Source organism: Vombatus ursinus, unplaced genomic scaffold (assembly GCF_900497805.2).
Source record: "Vombatus ursinus unplaced genomic scaffold, bare-nosed wombat genome assembly UNPS02014793.1, whole genome shotgun sequence".
Lineage (NCBI taxonomy): Eukaryota > Metazoa > Chordata > Mammalia > Diprotodontia > Vombatidae > Vombatus > Vombatus ursinus.
The window spans coordinates 14,727,504-14,740,308 of NW_020954571.1; the positions used below are offsets into that span (position 1 = coordinate 14,727,504).

The following is a 12,805-nucleotide window of genomic DNA, read 5'->3' on the forward strand; positions in this document are numbered from 1 at the left end:
GGACACTGAGATGTTAAGGGACTCACCCAGGTTATTGTATGTATTGCTTGTATATTGTATTGTATGTATTGTATTGCATTGTATATTGCTTGTATGTGTCAGAGGTAGGACTTGAACTCAGGTCTTGCTGACTTTAAAGCTTGCTGTCTAACTACTAGGCCATCCTGATTCTCTAAGAATGACCATTGTAGAATTATGGCCCTTTTATCAATAAAAACCTAATCTGATTCAGTGGAAAGAGCCCTTGGCCTGGAAAGCTGGGATCCTGCTGGTCCTGGTCCCTTCCATCCACCTACTATTTGACTATGCACATTCACTTCCCTTCCTAGAACTGATTTCCCTACTTACTCAGTGAGGGAATTGAACAAGCTAATTTCTAAGTGCCTTTCCTGTTCTTAGGATCTTGTGTTCCTATGCATAAGTATACAGGAAAGAGGTCTTTGCCTTTTCTGGTTTGCAAGGTTTACTTATGCACTGTTTGGCCCCTTGCCGCAGGCCTGGGAAGGACCTTTATAGAGAAGAAGAGGGTGTTACACACTAAATCCTAGGATTCAGATCCTGAAATCACTTTTCTTTCTTTAAAAAGAAAAAAAAAGTCCAGCTGTCTGACCCCTCCTCTCTGCCTTTTCTCCCAGTTACTTTTTGTATCTTTTTTAAGTATAGTGGCCTTCCTGTGGGTGATAGGTATGTCGTAAGTGAAGGCTACAGGCACTACAGGAATGACCTGGTGCCTCACCCATCTGGTTATAATTCTAATTGGTGTGTGTAGGAGCGGCTTCTATAAATGGTAAGACAATCAGGAGCAACCCTGTCCCCTGGCACAGTACCTCAACCATTCCAAGAGGAGCACAGAGGAGAAGCAGAATCTGGAGAGACATGGCGGGTAAGTGTGATGAAAACTTCTCCAATGGATAATTGCTAGGGAGGCAGCCACCTTTTTCAGTCTGATCCAGGAGGGTTTCTTTGGGGGCTCTAATTCACCAATTCATCTTGGAAAGGCAGCATGGCATAGTGGAAAGGACCTTGGATTTGGAATCCAAAGAACTGGGCTCCCAAGACTGGACTCCTCCACTAACATTAACCTTTCTGAGCCTCAATTTCTTACTATAAAATGGGGACAATAATAGTGGTACTATCTACCTCAGGGTTATTGCTAAGAAAGTATTTGGAAACCATACAGTGCCATAGAAATGTGAGTTTGTTATTTGTGATTCGTGGATAAGGTCAGTTTTTTGAAAGGGTTCACCAAGGTTCACTATCACATGGGTTGCAAGGCATGTTCTGAGGCTCTGATCTCCAAAGCAGCAGATATGTGTGTGTGTTTGGGATGGATCTGAGAATGGCGGGCATTTGTTGAGCAGTTATGAGGCATGTCCATTTATAAAGAACAGTTTTGCCTCCTTGGAATATCTTAGATTCTAGTCATCTTTTCTAAGTAGTACTTGCCTCCTAGCATTTTTCAACAGTGATGATATTTCTGAGGTGTCAGTAACAACCACCTCGAATTCAGTGTGATGTGGAAGGACTGAGGGTCGGAGGACCTGGGTTCTAGTCCCTATTCTGACACTCACTGAATGACCTTGAGCAAGTCAGTTTCCTCCTCTGGACTTCAATTTCTTCATCTGTAAAATAGAGTTTTAGACTATAGATAGTTTGTACAGCCCCTCTTAGCTTTAACATTTTCTCCTCTAAGATCCCTTCCTTCTCTGGCATTGTTTTTCAGTGTTCTAAGGACCTTCCTAGCTCTGACAGTCCCTGTTTCTAGGAGAACAGCTATCGTAACTAAGTTGATTGAAAAAAAAACATCTGCACTATAGGAATGTACTTAAGTAAACTAACATCGGGAAGCATTCCGCAGCCTGGCTTGAAAGTGATTTGGTGATGTCAAAACTCCCAGTAGCAGAAAGAGCAGGTGATAGTGCAAGATTATCCTTGTTTTTACAAATAGCTCCTGGGCTAGGGAAAGAAAGGGAGCAAGAGAGAGGGACAGAGACAGAGACAAAGAGAGACAGAGAGAGACAGAGACAGAGACAAAGTGAGACAGAGAGAAGGAGAGGGAGGGAAGGAGAAGAAGAAGTACAAGAAGGAAGAAAGGAGGAGGAGGGAGGTAGGGTAAAGGGAGAGAGGAAACAACAAAACCAGAAAGAGAGAAGAAATAAAGAATGAGAAAGGAAGAGAAAGAAATTAAGAAAAAAAGAGAAGAAAGGCAACAACTTCGGTGTGACGATGGCTGTCAAGGATTCAGGCGTTTATTAGACAGCTCTTCTGCTCTCCAGCAGGCTAATTATTGTGTGCTGCAGCTAAGCCAGGGTGGGTGATAGCCAAGCCAAACCCATACAAGGCATGAGTCAAACTCTTAAAAATCTCATGAATGGTGGTGAAACCTGCAAGAAAGCTTGCCAAGGGAAATTATTCAGCCAGATGTGGGAGCCAGGCCCTAGCCACTTTATGGTTTGTGAAGCATAGGGCTGGAGGAGTACAAATTACACAGATCTCATGCTGTTCTATGCAGGGAGCACATTTCCTTTGACAGAGTGGCCTTTGCAGGGCAGGCGCTTATAATCACATAGCCTTATGGAAATGAACCTAATGAAAGGGACCTTAGCATAAGTCTGATCATGTCACTCTCATACCTGGAGGGCAGCTAGGTGGCTCAGTGGATAGACCTCTGGGCCTGGAGTCAGAAATACCTGAGTTCAAATCCAACCTCAGTCACTTACTAGTTCTGTGACCCTGGGCAAGTCACTTAAACCTCTCTCTGCCTCAGTTTCCTCATCTGTAAAAATGGGAATAATACTAGCAACTACTTCCTGGGGTTCTTGTGAGGATCAATTAAGATAGTAATGGTAAAGTGCTAAGCACAGTGCCTGGCTCATAGAAAGTGTTATCCAGTGTTACTATTAGTTATTATCATGCTCAAAAAGCCCCAGTGGCTTCCCTTTGCCTCTAAGATAAAATAAAAATTCTTCTATTTGGCTTTTAAAACCCATCACAGTCTGCTTCTAGACTGCATTTCTTTTACTCCATTTTGTGTACGGTACATACCCTGCCAAATCAACCCACTTGCCATTCCCCACACATGACATTCCATCTCCTGTTACATCCTCCCTCCTAGTCTTGGCCTCCTAGAACTGTCTTTGTATCCCCAGTAGTAAGCTCTTAATGCTTGTTGAGAGAATGAATGGATAAAATGAATGAAGAAATAAGCATAGAATATTACAACTCTTAATATAAGGAAAATATTCTTAAAAATTAGAGCAATCTATGTATGCCATCTTGGGGAGGGGGGAAGAGAGGGAGGAGGAGAAAATTTAAAACTCAGAATCTTAAGGAAGTGGATATTGAAAACTAAAAATAAGTTAATTATTTTTAAAAATTAGAGCAATTAGAACAATGTGAAACTAGAGCCACCTCAAGAATGAGTGGGTTCCTCCTCCTCACCGGAGGTCTTCAGAAGCTGGACAGCTGCGTGTTTGGAATGTTACAGGCGGCTCCATCCTACTCGGGTTGAAGCTGGACTGACTAGATGCCCCTGATGTCCCTTCCAGTTCTGTCATTTTGTAAGACCAGGGAATAGGAATTTCTCTGGCTTGGGTGAAACAAAATGCCTGTGCTTCTCATCTCAGCCCATGGAAACATAATCACCAAAACAGCATTCCAGGCAAACCTGCATTGCACATGGATTAGATCAGTCCAGGGATCCTCTCCTAATGATTGCCCTTCATCCGGAAGAGGGGTCCACATCAAACTTCTGCTTGAGACTGGCGGGATGGGTGTTTGGGAGCGCATAGTGGCGTTTACTTGTTGCAACATTTTTGCAATACATTTATCATGTGATTTTCATTTTAGGGCTGGGGTTGTCATATATTACCCAAATGCCAATTATAGACACTGTCTGAGGTGTGCACAGCTTGCCTAGGGAGAAAAGGAGATGGGAGTAGGTGGCAGTGGGTTTTTTTTTTTTTTTTTGATTTGGGGGATTTTTTTACATCACTGTTAGAAGCTCCTCTAAGCTGAGTTTTAGAGTACTGGGACTCTGGGACTGATACAGGGTGTCCCAAAGGTCTTAGTGCAGTTTTGTTGCTTTTGGGGGGGGGGGTTGTTTGTTTGTTTTATCTTCTCCACCTGACCCCTTATTAAAAGCTCAGGACTTCACTAATTCAGATGCAAACTTGGGCTTAGTATAAGGAAAATCTTCTAACAATTAGAATGATCCAAATGATCCAAAAATGGAATAGACTGCCCCAGGAGGTACTGGGTTCCCTATCACTGGATATCTTTAAGTAAAGGCTGAACAACCACTTGGGGAAGCAATAGAGGGTATTCTTATTCAGGTACTGGTTGTGCTAATTGGCCACCAAGGTCCTATCCAACTCTTAAGGCTCTGTGATTCTGGGGGAGGCATCTAGTTAAGCTCTCAGGTCATTTTCATCCAGCTTTGAACAAGTTTTCTCAACTTTTGGACATAGAATGTTAGCTCATTTTACAGAATAGCAAAATGATTTGCATAGAGTGACACTATTTTGTAGCAGGACTGGGATTAGAATCCCAGTCTTTTCATTCTCAGACCAGCAGCCGGTGGTCTGTTTCTTAGGTCGTGCTGTCCCAAAGCCAAGCTGGAATAAATAGATATACATAAGTGTGTGTGTGTGTGTGTGTGTGTGTGATTTCATCTCTCTCTATTAGATGCAGTCAGGGATGATAGCATAGACATACAGAAAAACCACATAGTTCTAAAAGCCTGGAACATCTGTACCAAACATCCCCAGGGTGTGGTCCTAGCCTTCTGAGAGCATAGTCTAAGGTAACATGACATTTGTATCACAGTAATACTGCACAATTCATGTTGTTTGTAGACTATCCTATTTAATATCACTTAATGTGTTCAGAATACATTGAGGAAGAAAGAAAGAAGGGTAGGATTTATTAAACATGTGCTATGTTCTAGGCACTATGCTAAGCACCAATGACCTTAGTAATAATAATAAAACAATGGCATTCCTTTGGCACTTTACGCTTGACAAAGTATTTTCCTCAGTGAATTCCCATGAAGAAGGTAGTGCGGGTATTATTATCCCCATTGTACAAATGAAAGCCTGGGTGGGGAAATGATTTATACAGTCACATCACATTCTTTAGGACCAAAAGGATGTTTCAGAAGCAATTACTTGTACCAGAACAAGAAAGGGAGCAGGGGGAAGGGGAATATTACTGGTCCAGAAATCCCAGTAATTTTCCTGAAAGAGAAAAATTAAAAATAAATTCTTGGAAATTGTGATATGGTTGAAAGTAATTTCTGCATGAGACTAAAGGATGAGCTCTGACTGTTTAATTAAAAGCTGGCTGAAAATCACATTAGAAAAGGTTCTTATATCTTCTACATGGCCTAACATCGGGGCCTATCTAAATCTTCAGAGGCCAAGTGCCCAGAGGTTTCTGTGGCTCAGTCTTTGGTTAAGTGTTGAGAGCGAATTGAGCACATGGATGTTAGGCATCATATAACAGTCAAAAGAACACTAGATTTAAAGCCTCAGCCATGCTAGTAACTAGACAAGTCAATTTCTAGCAGCCTTAGTTTCTTTATTTATAAAATGGGAATAGTAATACTTCTATGACTTACCTCATAGGGTTGTTATGAGGACAGTGTTTTGTAAAATGTCAAGTACTATAGACATGTGAACTAGTATTAGTCAAATTTCCAAGGGTCTGGGTCTGATATTTCGTAAGTCCTCATAGATATGAGAGAAACTTCTGTGATTGACCTCTGGATTCCTCCAGTGATCGGGGTGAGGGATGAGGTTTGGGCAGGCTGCTTCCTTGTAAGATAACTCTGGGATCCTGCCTTTCCTACAGCTTCCATAAACCAGTCAGAAGTTAGGCACAAGACAACCTTTGTCTCAGAAAAAAAAAGGACATATCATTTATTTAAGCAACTTTTGCTGTCCCCCAAGCCACCTGGAAGTCAGAGAACAGTGATTGATCAAGGGTTTCTCCTGACCTGCCTGACTAACCTTTACCTAGGGGAGGCCAAGGGTCATGGAATCCCTCTAGTTGTTGATTTTTAGCTTCTGGATACAGCTGGGGATCCCAGCTTTCATCTTTTTTTAAATTTATTTATTTGTTTTTAGTTTTCAACATTCACTTCCATAAGCTTTTGAGTTTTGAGTTTTAAATTTTCTCCCTCTTCCGCCTCCCCAAGATGGCGTGCAATCTGATCTAAGCTCTATGTATACATTCATATTAAACATATTTGTACATTAGTCATGTTGTAAAGAAGAATTAGAACCAATGGGAGGAACCACAAGAAAGAAGAAACAATATAAACAACAACAAAGAGAGCAAATAGTATGCTTCAATCTGCATTCAGACTCCATAGTTCTTTCTCTGGATGTGGATAGCATTTTCCATCATGAGTCTTTTGGAGTTGTCTTAGAGCCTTGTATTGCTGAGAAGAGCTAAGTCTATCAAAGTTAGTCATCACACAATGTGTCTGTTGCTGTGTACAATGTTCTCCTGTTGTGTTCACTTCACTCAGCATCCGTCCATATAAGTCTTTCCAGGTTTTTCTGAAGTCCACCTGCTCAGCATTTCTTATAGCACAATAGTATTCTACCAGCTTTCATCTTAAAAGCATGTTTCCTAGAGATAGGTAATCAAGAAAACTGGGTTCATGCCCTAACTCTACCACTAACTTGCTTATGAATCTGCGTTTTAACTTGGGCCTATTTTCTTTTTTGCAAAATGAGGTTAAACTAGATGAGACACCTCTAATACCCCTTTCAGCTCTATGTTCTGTGTTCACTGGCCTTCTATATAATTGATCCCTGGGAAAAGAAGTAGGAATTATGGGTGGAAGTTTCAAAAAGGCAAATTTATCCTTGATGTAAACTTCCTGACATTTGTAGCTAAGCCAAATTGGAATGGTTTGCTGTGGGAGTTGAGGGTCTTCAAGCAAAGGTTGGCTGACCATTTATTGGGTATATTGTAGAGAGGACTCTAGTTCATGTGGGAATTGGACCAGATGGAGTTTGAAGTGCCTTTTACTCCTGACATTCTATGTTCTAAGGTCCCTTCCCCCTCTGGCCTTGTGTGTTCTAAGGGCACCTTCCAGCTCTGACAATCTGTGTTCCAAAGTCCCTTCCAACTCTGACATTCTATCTTCTAAGGCCCTTTCTATCAGTGGATTTCTGTGAAAAGGAGCAGCTTGACATTTCCTTCTACATAAACAATAGGAGGACCCTAGATCTCACTCTAAACCTTTAGGAACCAGGGTTTCTTTGTTAGACTTTCCCTCAACATACAGGAACAACCACCCAGGCTAGAGTTAGGCCCACTAAGTCAAGCATATCTGAGAAATAGTCCTAGATGGCTAATGTCTTATGCATCTAGTTACTCTGTTATTAGGCTAAGAAGAGGAGCCACCTCCTCCACTCCCCTCACCCCAAGGCCTTTCACCTGGGACAGAAACCACTCCCCCCCATCTGGGGCAGGATTTGCCTCATATGACCTGAAATGGGAATCATTCCCACTCTACCAGGTGCTGATGAATCTTTTGTGGACCTGTCTTCCAGCTTTGGCTTATTAAAAGATTTACTCACTAGATCAATCTTAGACTCCATACCAAGAGAAATTTCTGGAGAATTCCTCTTTCATTAGTAAGGAGCTATCTCCCTCCCCACCCCACTGTCTTTACAAGCCTCCTGGCTTCTATGCTTCTCTGTATTTGTCTCAGAGAGATTATCTGTCTTCCCCTCAGCACCCAAAACCCTGCCAGTATGAGCCTCAACACCTGGGGAAATGGTGCTCACAGAGAAATGAAATAAGAACTGGTGCTCTCTTCCCTGACAGGAAGAAGGGAACAGAGCCCTTAAGCTGACTGCTGGTAGGGACTGAGGAAATAGGTAGAGAAATCAATCCATAGCCTTTGCCTCCTCCCTTTTTCTAGATTTCCAGTGCGATCTGGAGGCTGTTAGTAAGAAGGCCTTTCCCTCCATGCATTCATCCTCCCTGGAGGCAGCTGGTGTCAGGCTGTTCAGGAGACCTAGGTCCTGGTACCTCTTCCTTACTAGCTGTGCAGCTGGGACCAAGACAATCCCTTCTCTGAATCTCACAGTATAAAATGAGGAGTTGGATTAAATGGTCTCTCGTGTCTCCCCCGCACTTCTAACACTGTATATTCTGTGCCATAAATATTCTCTTCCTTCTTAAATTGTCCTACAGCATTCTGGATCTCTCCTTTGCCATCATCAAAATCTATGTTGCATTATATTTATCTGGGTACATGGCATAGCTCCACAGTAGACTGTAAGCTCCCTTAGGAAGGGTGTAATTTTCTATCTTTTTATCCATAGTACCCAGTACTTAGTAGATTAATAAATATGTATTTAAATGGAATGAAACTTTCCATTTGTTAACATTTTATGCTCTAAGGCCCTTTCAGCTCTGAATTTCTGTGTTCTGTTTTGAGGTCTCTTCCAACAATGACATTCTATGTTCTAATGGCAATTTCAGCTCTGACATTATAAGGTCTATGAAGTGAAAATACCTCTTTTTTGGCTAAAGAAGGAAAACTAAAGAGGTTAAATGGGAGAATTCTGTCCACTAGGGTCCTGAGCACCCTTCCCTGGATGCATTTCATCCTGCTGGGCAGCAAGTCAGAGTCATGGGTTCATAACTTAAACACATAAAGCAACTTTAGATATAAGCTGGACACCCAAGAATGAGCCAGGAGATGGACTGCAAACAGATGGTCCTGTCTAAGGCCATCTTTGGTGTTTTTCACTTTAACCTGGTTTCACAGACATACAAATAATATTGATGGAGAGAAATAGTTCACAGCAAAATTTGTTCCTTTGCTCCCTGTGGGTGGCCTTGGGTACTTAGTACATGCAATATAGTAGAAAGGACATTGGACTTGTAGTTAGGAAACCGGATTTGAAGGCCCAGCTTCAATACTTGGTGTCTGTGTGACCTTGAACATCATTTTACTGTGCATTTTTCACCTTAGTTTCCTCATCTATAAAATGAGAATCATAACGTGTTATTACCTCAAAGGGTTATGATGAGTATTTTCAAGGGATATATAAGTGTGTGCTGGCATCATCCTCATTGTTAGAGATGGCCCTGCCTAGAACATGGAGCTTAGAGGCCTATAACCCTGAATTGAAATGAATTTAATTGATTGAACTCATAGTCTTTGAGCAACCAGGGGTCCTCCCCATCCTTGGAGTCTTCTCCTCCCTGCTTACAGCACTACCTGCCTAGGGCTGTATTCCTGGTGGGTGGAGTCAGGGAGGGGCTGGAGCTACTTTAGACACCCTTTTCCCTAATCCAAGTTCCTTCATCAGAGACACAAACAACTCGCCTGCACTTTCAGAAAGAAAGAAAAAGACCAGAATAACCTGAGACATAAATTGAAATTTTATAATGCCCCGTGGGGCAGGGAGGAGGCACACCTTTCATCAATCTCTTTCTTTGTCCAACCTGACAGAAAGAGAAATTGCTGCTGTTCAGCTCAATTCAGCAAATAGTTATTGATTGAATGAGTGAAAGAATAAACCAGTTATAAAGCACTTATAACTATGTGCAGAGCACTGGGGATGCAAATAGTAAAGTCAGATAGGCCCTGCTGTCAAGGAGCTTGAACTCTAGTGGAGGTGGCCGCACCTCAGGGAGATTTCAGCTGCAAGTCCTTAGGGTGCAGCATCAAGCCTGGAGATGGTCACACATCCTCGTGAGGGTCACGTCACACCCTTCACATGTGCACAGCCCTGTGCTTAGTCCTTGGGAACACATCTAAGAACGGGCCACAGTCCCTGCCCACAGGGTACTCAACGGCTCAGCTAAGCCCAGGAAATATGGCCAGAAATATCTCATTTGACCACAGAGGAGCCATGTGCAACCAGGTGGCTTGATGGATAGAGCACTGGGCCTGGAGTCAGGAAAACCCTAGTTCATTCAATTCTGACCCCAGACCCTGGGCAAGTCACTTAACTTCGACCTCAGTATCCTCATCTAAAACAACGGGATAATAACAGCACCTACCTCCCAGCGTTTTCGAGGATCAAATGAGGTAATATTTGTAAAGTGCTTAGCATAGTGCCTGGCATACAGTAAGTGCTATATAAATGTTAGCTGCTATTATTATTATTAGCAGCTAAGTGGTATAGTGGATAAGAGCACCAGGCCTGGAGTCAGGAACACCTTAGTCCAAATCCAACCTCAGATAATAACTCTGTGACCCAGTGCAAGTCACTTAACCCATGATTGCCTCCATTTCTTCATCTGTAAAATGGAGATAACAACAGCGCCTACCTCCCAGAGTTGTTGTCAGGACCAAATGAGATAATAATTGTAAAGCGCTTAGCATAATGCCTCGAACACAGGGAGCTCTATATAAATGTTAGCTATTATTATTATTATTATTAATTTACACTATTGTTATTTGGATTTCTATCTCATCTCACCTCTTAGTTGCAAGCCCTGGGATGGGGGTGGGGTGGGGGTGGGGCTGTTGTGTGTACAACTTGACTCCTTAGTACCATAACTAGTGCGAGGCAGCATGGACTTAGAGAGAAGGAAAGACCTGGGTTCAGATTTCTCCTTAGGCACTTAACTAGCACTGTGAACCCAGGTAGGTCACTTGATCCCTCTGTGCTTCTGTTTCCTCATCTGCAAAATGAGGTGTCAGACTTAATGGCCTTCTCAGGCCCCATCCCAGCTCTGTGATCCTGTGGAGATTGAGACCCGGGGCAGCAGTAAAGTGAAGTAAAGGACTCCTTCATTGTGGACAGTGTGGCTGTGTCCCTTTTCCTTGAAATCTTGAACCAGACCCGTGACCATAGACAAGTCCATAAAATGAGATAGTTAGACTAGATGATCCCTGAGGTCTGACACCATCCCCCTACCCCAGTTCTAATTCCTACCAGCCTAAGTCACTTTCTCTGAACCCAGGTTTCCTCTTCTGTAAATTGGATCATAATACTGATACTGCCTACCTCAATGGAGTCTTGTATGGACAGTATTTTGTAAGCCAAAAAGTGCTGGAGAAAGGAGAATTATTTTTGGATGCCACCACTGGGCCTATTTGTTGTTCAATCATTTTTCAGTTGTGTCTGACTCTTCTTGACCCCATTTGGGGTTTTCTTGGCAAAGATACCGAAGTAGTTATTTCCTTCTCTAGTTCATTTTACAGATGAGGAAAACTGAGGCAACCAAGGTTAAGTGAGTTGCCCAGGGTCACACAGCTAGTAAGTGTATTGAGGCTGGATTTGAACTCAATAAGATGATTCTTCCTGACTCCAGGCCCAGTACTCTATCCACTGTGCGACCTGGCTGCCCACAGTATTTGCTTAGTAATGTCTGTTGAATGCATAAAGGCATGCATGATTGAATGCTCCCAGTTCCACCTCTCCTCTGTAGCCTGTGGCCCCCAGCTTGAGTGTCCCAGGTTCTCTAGCTCCTTCATTAGCCTCCAGGATCAAATACAGCTCTGTTTGGCATTCAGAGCCCTTCATCTCCTAGCCCACTCCTACCTTTTTAGTCTTCTTATATCCTATTCCCCAACATGTACTCTTTGATTCAGTGACCCTGGGCTCCTGGTGTTCCATGAACAAGACATTCTGTCTCTCAGCCCCGGGCATTTTCTCTGGTTGTCCCTTATTCCTGGAATGTTCTCCCTCCTCTGCAACACCTAGTGACCTCCCTGGCTTCCTTTAAATCTCAACTAATACCTTCTACAGGAAACCTTCCCCAACACTTCTTAATTCCACTGCCTCTGCCTCTGTTCATTATTTCCTATTTATCCTGTATGTAGCTTACTTTGTCTATATTTGTTTGCATGTTGTCTCCTTCATTAGATTGTAAGCTCCTTGAGGGCAGGGACTGTCTTTTCCCTCTTTTTGTCTCCCCAGTGCTTAGCACAGCACCTTGTAGGTGATTCACAAATGTTGATTGCCTGATTGTTATTCTGTGAAAGACCCCAAAGTCTGCAGCTTCTTCTTTATCCTTTCACAGCTTTGCAACTCTCGGGCTTCGACTGGCAGATGCAAGCTAACAAATATGCCCATCACACAGACAAGTACTACCTTAATGAGCTGATCACAAGGAGGGGCCAGCCCTTTAAGTTGAAGTTGTCCTTCAACAGACCCATTGCCTCTGGGGAGAGGCTGACTTTCACAGCCTCAACAGGTAACGGAATTCTTTTTTTTTTTTTTTTTCTCTTTCTCCCGGGGTCTAGCATAATGCTCTCCATGCAGCGGACACTGAATAAATTGTATTAAGTTTACTGCTTTAGCATGGTATGATTAGGATGAAGACGCGTGATGTAGTAGAAAGAGCCCTGGACCAGGATGCAAGAGATCTAGGCTCTGTGTGACTTCTCTAGGTCTGTGCTGGATAATGACTAAGATCCCTTCAAGCTCTGTTCTTGTTCATTGTTTCAGTTGTGTCTGACTCTTCATGACCCCATTGGGGTTTTTCTTAGTAGAGATACTGCAGTAGTTTGCCATTTCCTTCTCCAGCTCATTTGACAGATGAAGACACTGAGGCAAATGGAGCTCAGTGACTTGCCCAGGGTCACACACCTAGTAAGTGTCTGAGGCTGGATTTGAATTCAGGTATTCCTGACTCCATTGTACCACCTAGCTGTCCCTTCAAGCTCTAAAATTATCTAATTTGGTGACTTTTAGGGGCAGCAGCAGTTCAGAGAGTTTTCCTGGGAATTATATGACCTGGGTTCTTATCTCTGGTTCCTTCTCTGTGCCTCAATTTCCTCATCTAGAAAATGAGAGATATTAGACATAAC

General features: G+C 42.8%; 1 protein-coding gene across 1 annotated transcript in view; it reads left to right on the forward strand.

The window, feature by feature from the left end:
* The first annotated feature begins 776 nt into the window (after positions 1 to 776).
* The window catches only part of TGM3 (transglutaminase 3), a 46,023-nt gene continuing 33,994 nt past the window's right edge, over positions 777 to 12,805 (forward strand). Inside the window, exons 1-2 of the mRNA XM_027869685.1 lie at positions 777 to 883; positions 12,016 to 12,189. Of these exons, the coding sequence (XP_027725486.1) occupies positions 877 to 883; positions 12,016 to 12,189 (181 nt within the window). The 5' untranslated portion in view covers positions 777 to 876. The remainder of the gene's footprint in view (positions 884 to 12,015; positions 12,190 to 12,805) is intronic.